General features: G+C 39.9%; 1 protein-coding gene across 3 annotated transcripts in view; it reads right to left on the bottom strand.

The window, feature by feature from the left end:
* Positions 1–5,232: 5,232 nt before the first annotated feature.
* pnpt1 (polyribonucleotide nucleotidyltransferase 1, mitochondrial) overlaps positions 5,233–17,884 on the bottom strand; it is a 45,957-nt gene continuing 33,305 nt past the window's right edge. The window contains exons 13-30 of one of the 3 annotated variants that reach the window (XM_067386914.1): positions 17,782–17,839; positions 17,600–17,696; positions 17,417–17,519; positions 16,889–16,959; positions 16,473–16,509; positions 16,332–16,398; positions 16,163–16,252; positions 15,968–16,021; positions 15,721–15,830; positions 15,577–15,648; positions 7,800–7,863; positions 7,640–7,723; positions 7,471–7,554; positions 6,691–6,797; positions 6,548–6,603; positions 6,391–6,469; positions 6,238–6,285; positions 5,233–6,149 (exon numbers count right to left, since the gene is read on the bottom strand). In XM_067386914.1, coding sequence (XP_067243015.1) covers positions 6,000–6,149; positions 6,238–6,285; positions 6,391–6,469; positions 6,548–6,603; positions 6,691–6,797; positions 7,471–7,554; positions 7,640–7,723; positions 7,800–7,863; positions 15,577–15,648; positions 15,721–15,830; positions 15,968–16,021; positions 16,163–16,252; positions 16,332–16,398; positions 16,473–16,509; positions 16,889–16,959; positions 17,417–17,519; positions 17,600–17,696; positions 17,782–17,839 — 1,431 coding nt within the window. In that variant the 3' untranslated portion in view covers positions 5,233–5,999. The remainder of the gene's footprint in view (positions 6,150–6,237; positions 6,286–6,390; positions 6,470–6,547; positions 6,604–6,690; positions 6,798–7,470; positions 7,555–7,639; positions 7,724–7,799; positions 7,864–15,576; positions 15,649–15,720; positions 15,831–15,967; positions 16,022–16,162; positions 16,253–16,331; positions 16,399–16,472; positions 16,510–16,888; positions 16,960–17,416; positions 17,520–17,599; positions 17,697–17,781; positions 17,840–17,884) is intronic. The other 2 variants (XM_067386915.1, XM_067386913.1) reach the window with 2 other exon arrangements.

The raw sequence follows: 17,884 nt of genomic DNA, 5'->3' as shown, positions 1-17,884 counted from the left end.
GCAGCGAAAATAGTTCCAAACAAAGATCACAGCAGAACCATAGCGCATCTCTCACAGCAACACTGCGTTTTAGTCATAGACTGTAACTGAATGATTCAGCGTTTTGAACGAATCGGTTGAATGAATGACTAGTGCTGCATCCCAATTCGCTTACTTATACCACGTCCTAAAAGTATGTACTGTTTTTGTAATGAAAAAGTACATACTTGAGTGTGTAACAGAAGAGTATGCAAGCTTTGGGACATACTACCTCATCATAACTGCGTCTTTAACGGACGTTGTCGCTTATTTACGCAGCCTGTAACTGTTTAAACTACCCTGTCAATCATCTTGTCACAGTTAAAATCCTCCACATTGAATTAAATTTAATTTCCTACCGTTTCGGAGAGAAATGGTCTTTCATGCGGAGAACTCTCCTCATCTTAGCATAATGATGCATTTAAAAGTTAATGACCAAACGCATCTTTATAAAAGTTCACAGTGTTGTTGCAGATGAAATATAATGTGGATAACATTTAATAAATATCTTTTCGTCAGGTTAGATACTAATTATTAATGATTCAAGCCCCTTTATCTTAACCGCTCTGCTTAACCGTCGGTCTCGCACATCCAATATTTTTGTACTTTTTTAACACTTTTTATTTGTATTTGTAGCTCTAATCGAATCCTCATCCACAGCACAATGTGTTATGGGCAATATAAGCCGTTAGAAGTGTGCACGGATCTGCACTTCAAATTGTAACCAGAAAATGTAGACCATACGGGTATCTTTGTAATACTTATTTCAACATACTATTTTTTGGGAAATACTTATTCTTTTTTCGAATATTATTTAGGATGGATAGTATGCGAATTGGGTCGCAGCATAGGACAGTCACTTGCCGCCACCTACTGGTGGTTCAGTTTCATGTTTAAATTTTCCCAACATTTCTTATTTTTATATTCAAGAATACTTAAAGAATATCATAACATTATTTAAAGGGCACCTATTATGCCCCTTTTTACAAGATGTAATATTGGTCTTGGGTGTCCCCAGAATGTATTTGTGAAGTTTCAGCACAAAATACCCCATAGTTAATTTATTATAACCATTTGAAAATGTCATTTTTGGGGCCTGTTTTACAGTTTTTTCCAATTGCTAACACACTAAAATGACATGCACAGCACAATTATTTAAACTGACACACAGAGAGCAAAACTTCTTCTCAAGTCTCCAAAAGTCTAAACACCTTTTCTGTTTTACACACATTTTGCATTTCAAAATAGCACTTTTTAAATTCACTAAATACAGTTCTCTGCATAAGACACAACAATCTGACATAAAGTCACATGTTTGCCATTTCAAAACACTGCCATTCAAAATGACACTACATGAGCTAATTGGCCAATTACATGTGCCACCTGGCCAAACACCTCAGTGGTTAATTGTTAACACTTCAATCAGGATGTAAGCACTATGAAAAGACCACAGGTGAGAACCTTTTTTTTTTACAACAACAATGGAAGACATTGCAGAGAGAGGAAGAGGAAGAGGAAGAGGAAGAGGAAGAGGGAGGTTGAGAATAAGAGGGGGAGGAAGAGTGAGAGGTAGGGGTAGAGCAGGTAGAGGAGTTCATGGCCAAAGAAGACAAACACTTTCAAATGAAATCAGAGCAACCTTAGTAGATCATGTCATCAACCATGGGTTGACAATGCGTGAGGCTGGACAGACTTGAGCCGTTTTACTGTCGCCTCTGTCATCCGGACCTTTAGACTGGAGAACAGGTATGTAACCAAAATTTCATGTAGTACACATGTAGTATACCCCATGTCATAGTGTATCAGTTGGGTGACACCTGTTTACTTAGTGTATGACATCAGCCATTCATGAACTGTACAAGTTTCCTGTACAATGTACTCTACTGTGGGGGAAAATATTTAGGCTGCATTGTCCAAGCCCTATATATATTTTTATTTTATTTTTTCTAAAGGACTGAGAGACGACACCATGGTGGAGGAAGGGGCCAAATGTTCACCGGGGTACAGGAAGCTGCCATTGTAAACTTGGTTTTGGAAAATAATGAAATCAGATTACGAGAAATTCAAAGCCACATCATCCAAGACAACACCTTATTCAACAACATTCAACGAGTTAGTCTGTCCACATTGGCTCGCATTCTCAAGCGAAACCAAATCAGAATGAAACAACTTTATAAGGTGCCGTTTGAGAGAAACTCTCAAAGAAACAAAGTTCAGACGAGCATATGTGGATGTAAGTACTATATTGACTGCAGTACACTACACACAACATTGTTTCCCAGTGTACTGGATAACACCATATTGAGTGATTTTTGTTCTTTGTTTTCAGGGAGTACTGGAAATGGATGCTCATGCAATCCCACATGAGTTCATCTTTATAGATGAGGCTGGGTTCAACCTAGCAAAGACCAGAAGAAGAGGGAGAAACCTCATTGGCCACAGAGCCATTATAGATGTTCCTGGCCAACGTGGTGGGAACATCACAATGTGCGCTGCCATCTCCAATATGCATGGTGTCCTCCACCGTCATGCCAAACTTGGACCATACAACACAGCCCATATTCTCACATTTCTGGACAGACTTCACAACATTCTCATACCACCAGAGCGTATGAATGATGCAGACCATCAAAGAAACCGGTACGTTGTAGTATGGGACAACGTGAGCTTTCATCGTGCAGCCCCAGTCCAAAACTGGTTTGCTGACCACCCAACATTTCTCGTGCAATACCTCCCACCATACTCACCATTTCTGAACCCCATAGAAGAATTCTTTTCGGCATGGCGGTGGAAGGTATACGACCGGCAGCCCTTTGTGCGCATGCCTCTTGTGCAGGCCATGGAAGAGGCATGTGATGAGATTGATGTGGGTGCAATTCAGGGATGGATAAGGCACTCAAGGCGCTTCTTCCCTCGATGTCTGGCAAGGGAAGATATTGCCTGTGATGTTGACGAGGCGTTGTGGCCAGACCCGGCTGTGTGGCAAGATGCTGCCTAATTTTCTTGCTTTTTTTGTTTTGTTTTGTTTTTTTTACTGTAATATATATTTTTTCAGAAATTCTTTTTCAGTTTACTTTTTTTGTAAGAATATTTTTGTTCAGTCCCATGTAAATATATCTGCTGTGCTTATGTTGTACTGACTTGTTTACTGTAGTGAAGGAAAAAAAAATAAAAATGTTGCAACAGCATGTGTGTGTATCTGCAAATATTTCTGTGCATGTGAACAATCTGATACATATTTTAGTATTATGGCAAAGCATACTAAAGATGGGGGTGCTTTTCATTATGCCCAACAGTGTGTAGGTGGTTAGGCAAAAATCTGGTAATATGAATGAAGTGTGTGCCATTTCATGCAAAAGTTTGATTTTGATAATGTTATGTGTAGTTTCGGTTGCAGTGCTTCATTTTGCAGGATATATGAGGTATTTTGCAGTTTGGGTGTGTGGTTTTGTGAATTGTGTTAAGTGTTTTGATAAAACCAGACTAGTTTGAAAAATTGTGTGTTAGCAATTGGAAAAAACTGTAAAAAGAGCTGTTTTGGTGTGTACCACCTTAAATATAAATGAGCTGCATATCCCCGCCCTGCCTTTGGATGAGGGCGTAACTTGCATACCTATGGCAATAAACAGTCGGTAGAAGCAGAATGGCTGAGAGTGAGAGACCCGCTGTTTTGTATGGCATATGAAGAGACTCCGGCAGAAGAAACACAATGGAGAATGGAGCAGGACGTCTCTGAAAGGTTATTTGATACATTTATGTACTTATAGAGTTTTAATCGCGTCCCCTTTGCAATCATGGATGTGCAACACACACACACACACACACACACACACGTTTGCTAAGTACGTTAGATACACACTATACAAACAAGGTTTAAATTATATACACAGACTTTCTACGACGACGACAACAACTTTAGACGCATTTGTTATTGAATTGGCTGACATCGACTGAAATGACTATTTGCTCAAAAAACATTAAATACACTTACTTCTTCTGGAGGTGACGTTGGATCGCGAACAGTAGGCAACGATCCACACTTGAGGATTAACTTTGAAGCAAGACCTGTTTTGAATTGACCCTCGTTCTCAAAACAGTCAGTCAAAAAATGATTCGCGCAAACATAAACGTGTTTTGGAATTTTGAGTGGCGCCTTTCCTTCGTAAATAAAATCCATCCACTGCGTTTTCAGTGGCTCTGATGTTGGAAGTAAGTGAAAACTACTATGTTCATTATTACATCCCACAACAGAACACTTATGTTTCTTAGGAGATATTACCGGCTGTCGTTGAAACAATGGAGGATGGTTGACAGATCACCGACGGCGGGGTCTGTGCCAAAACCAGATTGTCAATCAAACCACGTGGGCGGGGTTTAGCGCAATTCTACGTCACAGTGAGAGCAATCTTAGAACAGGGCGTTCTGAGACAGTGCTTATGAATTATTGAGATATGTAAAAAAACCACAGGGTGGATTTTTCTCATTCTAGGGTGGTTTTGCTCACACACTGCCAACACACATTTATGGTCAAACACCATGTAAAAGTGAATTTTGCATAATAGGTGCCCTTTAATTCAGTTGTAATTTTTCAGTGTAAATTATTTAATTTGATTCGAAAACAGTCCTGCTTTATTTTTCTTACTGAATTTATTGATCAAATGTAAAAAAAAAAAAAAAAAATTGAAATAAAAGATGAAGCGTGTGATAAGATTAGGAAAACACCCTTGTGGTAAATATGCAGAAATAAATATGCAAAAGCTGGTGGAAAACTGTTGTATTTACACCAAAAAAAAAAAAAAAAAAATCCAAGTTTTTCCAGACAAGCAACTTTTTTTACACGTACAAGTGACCAATTTACTTGTCCAAAGGACAAGCACATGACAAGGCTTAATGTCGAACCCTGTATTTTGTATTGATGCTCTCCTTTAGGCCAACAGAAAGATTTTGTCATCATCAGATGTAGCTTTGCACACTGCCAGCAGAATGATTTTGATCTGCATTTTAGCGTTCATAGCAGAGGGCTCTGTCGACTTATTTTACAATCGTCGACTGGTAAAGTCATCGCGTCACTGCAGCTGCCGTTAGAAGCTCAGGTTCCTATAGAAACAGTCAGGTGCGCACCTCTGAAATTAGGCACAAAAGACGCGCTTTTAGGACTGCGCATGCGCAATAGCTTGATCCAGCCTTGATCCAGTTTTTTTTGTCATGATTCGAGTGTTTAGAAAAACATTTATGAGACAGTTGTTGTTAGATTTCATTGGTGATTACAAACAGCTTTAGAGAATTTAATGTTTCCCCATAGCCGCCCCTTAAAGGGACTTTATTACCCAGTTATTGCGATTACAATAAGTATATGGGGAACAGTCTGTAAAGTGCTACCATTTAAATTAATCATTTGATACTGCACTATTGTGTACATGTTTTTACATTGTACTTATATTGAATGAATAGCTGCATGTAATTACAGCTGTAATTAATTTCTGTACTTCACTTTTGACTGCTTGACCCACACTTAAACCCACAGCAGCAAACCTGTCCTAACCTCACCTGTATCCCACCACAACATCAACACAGTAGGTAAAGGCACCTAATATAAATTTGGATCCTTTCTTCTTTTTTGACAGCACAGATTTTGTTTCATGTCTTAAGAGTTTTCCATGAGGATTTATTTTCTAAAAATGCTTCTGGAGAAAACGAGCTCTCGGTTGCTCTCCATTCGACACAAGTGCACAGTATTCTACATTTAACGGCCATAACATCCCTACCTTGTGTGTGTGGGATTCTTTCTTTCATTAGTACAACATTTGGACTGTTTCTCATTTGAAACAGCTGCAGGACAGATGTTAACACTTTCACATGTTTATTTGAGAGTTTTGTGCCCTTTTGCAAACAAGTAATGCAGAAGTTCAAGCTGTGTTTGTGAGGATAATGTAAGCAATAAGACCGTTTATTATAAAATATACAGTGTACAAAAGTCAGCTCTAGGATTCTGGGATCTGCTCGCCGGATGCTCCTATAGAGATGCTGTGTCTGTCGCTCAGACTCCTCACTACCGCCGCCGCCGGAGACTGAAGCACCTTACGAGAGAGTCTCATTCTGCCGTCTGTCGGGTCCCGGCCGAAATACTTCACCTGAAAGAGCCAAACACGTTAATGCAGAAGCTCAGCCGTGAGTTCATGAAGGATTCAGATGTGTTCATCACGGGAAATCTCACGGCACCTGGATCTGCTGACCGACCTCCAGTCCAAGAGCGCTGGGATGCTTAATCTGGAGAAGACAACAAACAATCCTTCAGAACATGACTGCGTTCCCAGACAGCGCATGTGTGAAAGATACGGCCGGGCTGATGATATTAGGGTGACGTGTTCTCACCCGTTTGTGGTCCAGCTGTGAGTTGTGTAGGAGCACAGCGCTCATGTTGGGATACAGCTTCACCATCACGCCAATGTCCCTGAAACACAAAATCAGCTTCAAGCCAATGATAATGATCTGAGGAGACTGAGCCTGCCGTGAGAGGCTGCGGCACTACCTGATCTCTGTGATGGTGGCTGTGTAAACGGATCCAAACTCCAGCTGCTGCTCCTGCTACAGAGACAGACACAAGACCAGCGTCAGCGTCTCACACAACAACACACCACAGAAGAGTCAGACGAAAAGCAGCTGCGCACGTACATCGTCTTTACAGATGTCACGGATGAACTCCTGGGCTTCGTTCATGGCACTGGGTGTCGGAGCAAACACGGAGAACGTCTCCTCGTCCACCTGACTGATCGTCACACCTGACGGACGTAAGAGCAGAGCTTCATCAGCTGGTGCTGGCTAGGTTACTTACAAATCATAGTCTGTTATCGATTTCAGATGACAAGATGAAAATTGTTGTAAGCAATATAATCTATTACATTACACATTTTAGGTAATATACTTACAACTGAATCGGATTACTTTTTGATTACATTTGTCTGAATCAGATTACTTTTCAATTACATTCATCCGAATCGTATTACTTTAGGCTTAATAAGATACTTTCAGATTACATTTGTCAGAATCGGACGACTTTCAACCATATCAGTTTACTCAGATTACTTTTGAACAAATGGTTACATTTGTTTTTCTCGATTACTTCTAGAGTAAGTTTGTCCGAATCAGATTACTTTTAGATTACATTAACCCAAATCAGATTACTTTAATCTGAATCTGATTACTTTTAGATTACTTTTGACCGAATTGGATTATTTTAGATTACTTTTGACCGAATTGGATTACTTTTTAGATTGCTTTTTACCCAACACATTTAAATCACATTGATTGAATAGTATAATGTTGTACCATATTGATGTAATACAAAGAGAAAGAAAATAACAATATGTGTGAATAATGTAATCAATAAAAATGTAGCTGTAATTTAATTATGAGTATTTTAAAAGTGCTTGAATCTGATGATGTAATCCTCACCTGTCTGAGCCTGCAGTCTGCGCAGATTAAATCCTCCTGGTCCGACAAACCGAGCTCGTCTAGATAAAGGCACACTGACGTTCTCTGTGGAAGAGAGTTCACAGCAGGATCAGAGCGGGAGTACAAACAGCGGGAATACAAACCAAACACGAGGAAGAACTGCTCATACCCACGACCGGACCGTTCTCCTTCCTGGAGCTCCGGGGTTTGGAAATGCTCTTATTCATGATGCCTAGAATCTCTCTTTTGGCCACTGAAAGAAAACACAGGAAACGGCACGTCAAACACTCATTGTGTGCGTCCCATGATGCTCGTGGAGTGACGCTTACCTGTCGCCTGCTGTATGGCCTCCATCACGATCTTCAGAGGAAGTCCTGGGATTTTGATATCAGCCTGTGGGAAACAGCAGTGACCGATCACCAAACATGACATGATGGAGCATGAGGAGTATTACTGAAACATTCCGTCTTGAGACTTAAGTTTAGATCTAAAAAGTTAATTTCAGATTTTTCTCATTCATATTACAGAAGCAAATCTTAACTTGATTTAGGAATCCAACTCTTTCTTACAAAATCGTATCTTATCTGAAGTTAGGAAATCTTAAAGTACTCCATCGAGTTCGGTAATCTACTCATATATGTCGCAGTGTACAGCTCTGATTTTAGGTAATGTACTTTTCAACTGTGTAATGACTGTTAGTCACTTCTTGGGTCTGCTGAGGGGTTAGAAGCTTCCTTTGCCTGAAAAATTCATTGTCCACCAAGTGGCACATGCATTTCTTGCTGTTTATTATGAGCTTGATTACAGGAAAATTAAACTGAGAAAATAAACTGATAGAAAAGGTAATACAAACTTAATAAAATCAAACAACTTTGGCTGTCAGACAAACAGAAGGCAAGGTCTAAAGACCAGGGCTGCGTTCCACTCCAGTTTTAGACACGCACTCGCAAACTTCCCTAAGCACTTCCCCTCGGGGGAATCCCTGCCACCATTTTTAAGTGCGTTCTCACTCCCTCGAGGGAAGTTTATATGGACAAACCCTCGTCCACTTGATTTTGACCGAGGGAGTGAGTCTACTCTGATGATGTTCACTTCAAGCAGCTCTATATCCCACAATTCAACTTGATTGTGACATCACAGCAGATAAAGCTTAACTGAAGTGTATGATATATTAATTATTTTAAGAATTAATCGAATAAGAGTCTATAATATATGAATTGTGTTGAGATTCAATTGCATAATACTTGTAGCTACCTTACGTTCACCGTCAAAGTTTATACTATTGATATTTTGTTTCATTTGTGTGATTTTATTTTTCTCCAACAGCTCATATACCTATAGGATTTTATATATTTTCTCCAACAACTTATACGCATATAGAATGGTGCATAAAACAAATTCATAAGTAGAAAAGGGGTTTAAATAATAAATCAGCTCCATACTGAATTCCAAGTGAATTCTTAGTGTGTTTCTTTTTAACCTTATGTTCCTCCAGTAGTGTGCACTCGTGCAACGTAAGCAATGATGCACATCTGAGTCCTCGAGACGGAGGGAAGTTAGTGAGTGAAGGGCATTAAAATGTGGAGTGGAACGCAGCCCATGTGCTCCCAGCAGGCCACACCCAGGCCTTTAAGCTTCTCCTGTCCTGCGGAGGGCGCACATCTCAAGAAAACAAAGATTAACAATTATCCTTCAAATAAGGCAAATAAATGGCTCCTACAAAACTGGCCCCTAATTGTATTTGGAATATTTAAAAAAAAATTACATATAATTAAAGATATCAAAGTAGTCATTGCTATATCTACAGCATCTACAGTATGTACAAAAAAAAAACAAAACAATACTTATCTTTGCTTATGAAGGGGAAGTTGATCTTAACCTTTGTGTAACGGACGTTTTTTGGTTATGGGTCGTTCTAGGATGTTAATGGAAGTCCATTTCTGACGGGCGTGACCTCATGTATTCTTGGAAGAATTGAAGAGCCACAGGAGCAGTAGAATCCACCACCAACACTACATCACCAACTACAACGGTTTTTTCTTGTCTTATTCCATTTTTGAGTTCTTGTATAAGAGGCAAGAATTCATGAGTCCAACGTTTCCAAAAGTTGTCCGCTATGTACTGGACTTGCCTCCAATGGCATCTTACGTACAGGTCTGTCTTGCGAAATAATCCAGGTGGAAAGACTGGTTGGAGTGAGAGGCTCTAAATGTTGAGAATCATCAGATTCTGTAGATATTGGACGACTATTTAAAATAGCCTCTACTTCACATATGTATGCAGTCCTTCTTCAGTTAAGTGTTGGTGTTTTAAGACAGAGAGAAGTACCTGTCTAATGGACCTGATCAGACGCTCCCATACTCCTCCATGATGAGATGCTCCTCGGGATTTAAAACTCCATTCTTTTCCAAGATGACGCAAAGCCTTTGGAATGTGTGGCCTCTCTTAGTTCCCTTTCTGCAGCCACAAAATTTGTTCCATTGTCAGATCTTATGTTTTACTTGGCCTCTTCAACAAATGAAACGCCTAATGGCCTGGATGCAGGAATCTCTGTCAAGTGAATGAGCGACTTCAATATGAACAGCTCTATGGTCATACAGGTGAATATTACTCCATAATGTTTCATTGTAATTCATTCCCTTTTAATTTCGATGGGCCCAAAATAATCTACACCCACATTACTGAAAGTGGGTAAATCAGCAACTAAACTTTCATAAGCATAAATCAGCCATTTTCTGTTGTCCTATTTTTGGCTCGGTTTCTTCTACACACAATGCAATCAGATATAATTTTACGTGTTGACGAATTGGCATTGATGATCCAAAATCTTTTGTGAAGTTCTGAGAGCATTAGATTTCTTCCTGCATGCCCCAATTTCTGCCTGAGAATTGATGTAGATATGTGGGTTAGGTTGAGCAAAAAAGCATGATGCTTTACCTTTTCTGGAAGAGCAGCTTTTGATAAACGCCCTCCTACACAAAGAATGCCATCTTTCTTCATCGGATCAAGCTTGTAAATTGGACTTGCTTTCCTGATGTTTCCTTGAAAATCTCTTTAGCAAAATGTTTTGCTTGAATGTACTGGATTATAGACTGCTCTGCCATCTCCAAGTCTGAAACATTTAGGCTTTGCTTACCCAGTAGGATTTTGCTCGGCTTACTTTTTTGTTGGATCTCCTTTTCCACGTTTTGAGTAAATGGCCTTGAATGACTGACTGTTGAAATTTGGTCCTTTCTTTTGAGCGCCAAGTCTTTCAAGATTTCTTTTAGTCTCAGGTACCAGGCTACTGTGACTTTAAGCTTAGTCCAACTTGAAAAATAGGACATCAATTTGTCTGTAGGGTTGATTTCATCTTTAACAATTATATTCACAGTTTGCCTTTTCCTTATCTCTGGATCATCTTCGGACACAGAGTGGATTTCTGTGTGCGTTACTGAGGGCCAATCACATTCTGCTCTCCAAAGGATGTCTGGACCATGAATCCATCTTTTATTTTGCAGGAACCTTTCTGCATTCTGACCTCTCGAGACTTCATCAGCAGGGTTTGTTTTTGTGCCTACAAATTTCCATTGCATCAATTCTGTAGCATCTCTTATTAAGGAGACTCTTTTTGCAATGAAGGTGTGGAATCTTGTTTGTTCATTAGCTATATATTTCAGTACAGATTCACCCTCCAATCTGGGAACTGTCATCTGTTTCAGAGGGGCAACTCTGGATTTCCCCATCAGGAAGATAACATGCACGGCATTTTGTTCATTCACAAGTCTGAGATAACTCACAGATCCATACCCTTGCTCACTCGCATCAGTAAAGTGGTTAAGTTGTGCTTTTGTATGTGTGCCAAAGTGTTTTGGCTTTACACACCTGCTTGCTAGGAAGTTGGTTATTTGCTCTAGATCATCTTTCCATTTCACCCAATTATCAATTAACTTCTTTGTTATCTTATCATCCCAGCTGATATTCATTCTGCAAAGTTCATGTAACCACAGTTATCCCTTGTAAAAGGAGCAAGAAACCCGAGGGTCATAAATTGAACTTGTGGTGGACAATATTCCCCGTCTGATATGTGGTTGTGGTTGGACTGTGACAATGAATGTAAATTATCACTTTCCATACACCAATACACTCCCAGTGCTCACTCTAATGGAAGTTTGTCTTGATCCAGGTCTAGGTTTCTTACTTCCCTAGTTCGATCAGATTCTGGAATGCTGGACAGCACCAATCGACTGTTGCTTACCCATCTATAAAGATGAAATCCTCCTCTTTCATAAACATCTGTCAAATCTTGGATAAGCAAGATTGCTTCCTCCTCAGTGGCTACAGACTTCAAACAGTCATCCACATAGAAATTAGATAAGATGGTGTCAATGACTTCAGGCCTGTAATACTGCTTGTCCTCTGCCGTTTTTCTAAGTGCATAACTTGCACAGCTGGGTGAGGATACGGCTCCAAAGGTATGTACTGTCATGCGAAGGGAGTGAGACTCACATCACCTCCTGGCCACCAGAGAAACCTTAAGAAGTCAACATGTTACCTTTACCTGGTGAAACATTGCTTCAATGTCACTCATGATTCCAACCGGTTCCTGAGGAAATCTCATCAACACTCCAGTGGGTCTATTCGTAAGATCAGGGCCCTGAAGCAACTAAGAATTGAGAGAGGTACCCTTGAATGAGGCTCAACAATCAAAGACTACCCTCATCTTTTTCTTTGGATGTCATGATGAGGTATATACCAGACTTTCCCGTTTGTACCTTTGAGCTCCTCCTTTGGCACAATTTCTGTAAACCCTTTGCTAATAACATCAGAAAGAATATTCCTCATGAAATACAGGGTTTCTTTTTAGGCCTTCAAGGTGCTGCTCAGCCATTTGTCGATTGTTTGGTAATGCAACATAATTCTTCTTGAAAGGTAATTTGAGGTTGTAATGTCCATTAACAATTTTAGCAGAATCTTCAACAATTTTCATGAATTGCTTGTCCTCCACAGACATTTCTTTAACACTTTTTCATATGCTTTTTCACTGAAATCAGCATTATATTGTGATATCATTGAATCATGCAGGCTCACCAGTCATATTCGACTGACTTGAACTGACTTGCATCGGCATCATGTCCACTGCCTGTTCCCCTTAGTGGTGCATTAACCTCCCATCCAAGTAATGTCCTCACTGCGTATGGCCCATCATTTCGGCTGTTGATAATTTCCCAAGGCTCTAGGACCTTGGAGGCATTGGTGCCAATTAAAAGGCCAATATCTGAAGGATTGTGAGAAGTGAGACCTTTTTTTTTTTTTTTTTTTTTTTTTTAGATATGAGCATCTTCATAATTAATTTTGTGTTGGAAGTTTGTTCCCATTGTTTGCCTTCACCTTCACTGGCACAGTTACTAGTACATCATCCTTTTCACCTGCCCCAATATGACCACAAGTGTTAGAAGAAATTGTCTGATTGGCATCAAGAGGTTGTTTTTCAGTTACTGTTCCTTTATCTACCTTCCCTACGTGACGCGCTGTGGGGTGTTTTTGATTGTAAATGAACAGGTTTGCCATCTTGTGCAGGCTTTACTCATGTGGCCTTTAACAAGACAGCCAAAACATATTCCTTTTTTCTTTATGCATTGGATATTGTCTTTGCGCATTTTCTTTTTAAACAGAGGACACTCATCCAACTGATGGACATTTGTACAAAACAAGGAAACAGGATCTTTAGGGTTGAGAATTTTGTACTGTGGGTTTTCAGCAGATTTCACTGCACTGTCCACAGTGGTAGCAAAACTACCTAATGAAATCAAACAACTTTGCCTGTCAAACAAACAGAAGGCAAGGACTAAAGACCATGTGCTCCCGGCAGGCCACACTCCAGCAAGCCACACCCAGGCCTTCAAGCTTCTCCTGTCCTGCAGAGGGCGCACATCTCAAGAAAACAAAGATGAACAATTAGCCTTCAAATAAGGCAAATAAATGGCTCCCACAAATTGAAACATTACTTTTAGGTTACATCCGTCCAAGTTGGATTACTTTTAGATTATTTGACTGAATCGTATCACTTTTAGATTACGTTAGTCAGAATCAGATTACTTCTGTCTGAATTGGATGACTTTTAGGTTACTTTTGAACGAATCGGATCACTTTTAGACCAATCAGATTATGCAGATTAAATCTGTTACCAAGCAACCAACAACGTGCAAGCAGCTGCTGTGAAGTCAACATTAGAGATAAACAATCTGTGTGCTTTTAATTTCAGTGCTGCAGAAACAGAAGTTTTGATAAGCTTGGTAGAAAAGACAAAGCTTTTATTTGGAACAAGTGTCCTCATCTCAGGCTATCCTTGCTTTACATGCCTTATTATAGAGGGGGGTTAAACCTACCAAACCTAAACTGGTACTATTGGGCTGCTCAAATTAGAGCAGCAATGTTTTATCTTGAGAAGGATTGTCCTCCGACCTGGGTATCTATAGAGGCCCACTCTATTCCAATTCCTTTGAATTTATATTCAACAGATGCTAAAAAGTTAAATAAGTGTACTAAAAACCCGTATACCAGAAATACCATAGCAGTTTGGCTTGAGGCTCTTGCTCATCTAGGGGAATCACCACAACTCTCACCAGTTTTTGGTAATGAAAATTTGCGTCCTGGTAGAGCTGATCCAGGCTTTAAATTCTGGTCAAGTCAAGGTATTAGCAAGGTGTCTGATCCTTATAACGAGGGAAGATTTATGTCCTTTGAGGAAATTAGGAAAAGGTTTGGAATTCCACAAAAGCATTTTTGAGTCTGACTAAGCCTACTCTTTCTACTTTGAAGAATATCACACTAAACTGTTTGAAGGGAAGAGGTCAAATTTCTGTGCTATATAAACAGTTTGCTGCCAAATCAATTTAATGATAGACTTCAATAACTGAGGAAGAATGGCAAACAGCCCAAACTCAGACAAACACCCACATGAGACTGCTTCAGTATAAATGGTTGAGTAGACAATATATTCCTCCAGTTAAGCTGCATCATTTCAACCCAAATATTCCTGATAAATGTTTTAAATGTAAACAAGAGAAGGGAACTTTATTCCACTGCATGTGGGAATGCACTAAAGTTAATTGCTTTTGGGTTAAAATATTGAATATCATAAGCCTAAAGAACTCCTCTTGATCCAAAGCTGTGTATAATGCATGTCTGCCCTGTGAATTTTAAAATCCCCAAACATGAAAGATTATTGTTAACTCTTTGTTTGCTAGAAGCTAAACATGTAATAGCATGTACGTGGAAAAAAGAAGAAGGTCCTGGCATGTCTCAATGAATAAAGGGGATGACCACATTCCTTGCCTTAAAAAGATTACCTATTTTCTGAATAAAAAAAACAAACTTTATACCTTTTTTTAGTCCATCTGGAAAGTGTTCTATGAGAGTCTAGATGATGAGTTCTTTGTGGAATTGATGGACACAGAGTATATAGACAAATATGTTATTGCTGTCTTTTTAAATTATTATTATTATTAGTAGTAGTAGTAGTAGTAGTAGTAGTAGTAGTTTTATTTATTTTTCTTTTATCCAGTTATAATGGAAAAAATTAAATGTTATTTAAATGTGTGATAATTTTTGATAAATAAAATTGTTGTTCAAAAAAAAAAAAAAAAAAAGAAAAGAAAGAAAAGACAAAGCTTATCACTATATTTTGTGAGCATCTGTAATTATTTTTCAGTGTTTTGTGATCAAAGAGCAGCACATCACTCGAGTCTTCAAAAATCTTTCCACCATTAAATGTAACAGTTGTTCTTCATTTTATATTATTATATTAATAAATGAAATGCCACTTTCAGACACGGATACTGTAATGTGATTTTTACCGTTGCCTTTTAAATAAGTTTAAAGTGGGGTAAAGTGGGACACCAGTGGAGTAATCCTAAAGTTAAGACAGTTTTTAGGATTTTTTTGTCAAGTTAGGATGCTTCTGTAAAACCCTTTTCCTATCTGTTCTTAAGATAAGATAATGCACTTAAGAAATGTTCTTCTATAATAGCTTTTGTCTTAAATGAGCTCCTAACTGAAACTGGCATGGTGACCAAACAGATAATACAGGATTCTAAAGTGACGATCTTTCTGTAATTCGTTTACCTGTAGAGCCGTGATGCCTTTGCTGCTCCCTGCCATCTTGAAGTCCATGTCTCCGTTGTAGTCTTCTATTCCCTTCATTCATAAACAAACAGGATGAACACACGGCTCAGCTGACGCTCTGAGAACAGATGCTGACGCACCTACCAGAATATCAGTCAGGAGTCTGTAGTCCTGAATCTCTGACGGCTTCTCAGGACTGGCTTTAGAGATCAGGCCGATGGCGACGCCGGCTACAGCCGAGGAGACGGGCACACCTGAACAAACACGAAACACGCCTGCTGAGTCCATTACATGAGCAAAACAATCCAGAATCAGTTCAGATCTTTAAAGAGCACTAACTGGATCTAAACAGGATCAAACATAAGACTGCTCTGCTGTCATGTGATCATACCTGCATCCATGAGTGCTAAACTTCCGCCACACACCGACGCCATCGAGGAGGATCCTACAGACACACAGAAGACAGACTCAGGACACGTTCATACAGATGGCTGAGAGCAGCATGTGTGTGTGTGTGTGTGTGTGTGTGTGTGTGTGTGTGTGTGTGTGTGTGTGTGTGTGTGTGTGTGTGTGTGAAGCGCCGTACCGTTGGACTCCAGCACCTCAGATGTCACGCGGATGGTGAAGGGAAAGTCTGCAGGAATGACGGGTCTCAAAGCTTTCTCTGCCAGCGCTCCTAATGTCACACACACAGCAGACATAGCTGAGATTCAGAGGACAAACAGCTGAGGTTCGTACGCTGGAAACACACTCACCGTGACCGAGCTCCCGGCGGTTCATTCCTCCCATCCTCCCGATCTCATTGGTAGCATATGGAGGAAACTGAAAGAAAACGCTCAGTGAATGAGCTGCACTTCAGAGCCTGAGATAAACATGAGACTAAAGCGCTCACTCACTTCATAGTGCAGCATGAAGTTCTTGTCCTTGATTCCACTGGAAGAGAACAAACATCGGATCAGAACGTTCCAACCTTCACTGTGTGAAGCTGTTTCAAGACTTTATTTCTTTATTATTATCTACTATAATTTTGTATTTATATTAATCATGTTTATTTATTCCTTTAGGTTTATTCATTTATTTAATAGATTAATAACTAAATATTTTAATCACTCATTTATTTAAACATATTTATTTGCTTATTTTTTAATCTATTTATTTAACTTGTTTTGTTTTGTTTATCTGTAGACTTCTCCAGACTCCATTTTGAGGAGCCCTGTTTTAAATAACTGATTTGACGGGACTCACTCAACGAGCAGGATCAGCTCAGGTGCGTGGAACACGTTTAAATCATGTGTTTGCATGTGTCACTGACCTGAGCGCTGTGGTTATCACGTCAGTCTTCATAATGGACTCCAGAGAGTCAAAGGTCACCGTACACAGCACCTGCACAGACATTCACGGACCGTAACCGCAGGTCTGTTGACCATATCACACCACTACAATGTTTAATAGAGATGTATCGATACACTCATGTCACGGTTTGGTACTGACCACACTATAAGATTCTCTTATAATACCTTAAAGCCAAAATAGAGTTAAAATGGTACTTCTTTTTTTACTACTTCTAAGACGTAGCGTGTGCTGTAGCATGCTGTAATACGTGCAGTAACACGTGCTCTAGTGTGTCCAGTACCATGTGCTGCACAGTGTGATCTAGCATGTGTTGTAAACCGTGATGTAGCGTGTGCTGTAGTATGTGCTCTAGTGGGTGATGTACCGCGTGTTGTAACGTGCTGTAACACATACTGTACCGTGTGCTCTAGTGAGCGTGTGCTGTGACAAGTGCTGTTGCATGTGATCTAGAGTGTTATCTAGTTTGTGTGATGTACCGTGTGCTGACCTGTGTCTGACCCCTCTGAAAGAGAGCCGAGCCATGGAGTGGTTTAAACACGTCCACCTCGCAGGAGATGTTGCGTAGAGATGTGAGATCTCTTCCATCACACCTGTCACATGAAGCAGCACACGTGTGTTACAAAACTCTGTGCAGCAGCGCTTACATGGAGAGCTTGAGTATGAAGGTTACCGTCTGTATTCATGAAGAACCAGATTCCTGAAGATCTCTCTGGAGACACTGCTGAAGGCCTCCACCACCTCAAACGTCTCCGCCTGCGGAAACTTCTCTACACACATCAAACAGCACCAGTGTTACAAAGTGTGAACACACGATTTAGAAACGCTGATGAATGAGCGCATCTGTCATCACACCTCTGATCTGCTCCTCAGCCTCCAGACGGATTTTATTAATCGCTTCATCTCTGGATGTCTGAGGAAACACACATACATTTAATACCACATGAGATCAGATACA

This window comes from Chanodichthys erythropterus, chromosome 5 (assembly GCF_024489055.1).
Source record: "Chanodichthys erythropterus isolate Z2021 chromosome 5, ASM2448905v1, whole genome shotgun sequence".
Lineage (NCBI taxonomy): Eukaryota > Metazoa > Chordata > Actinopteri > Cypriniformes > Xenocyprididae > Chanodichthys > Chanodichthys erythropterus.
This window is presented reverse-complemented; position numbering and strand designations above follow the sequence as displayed.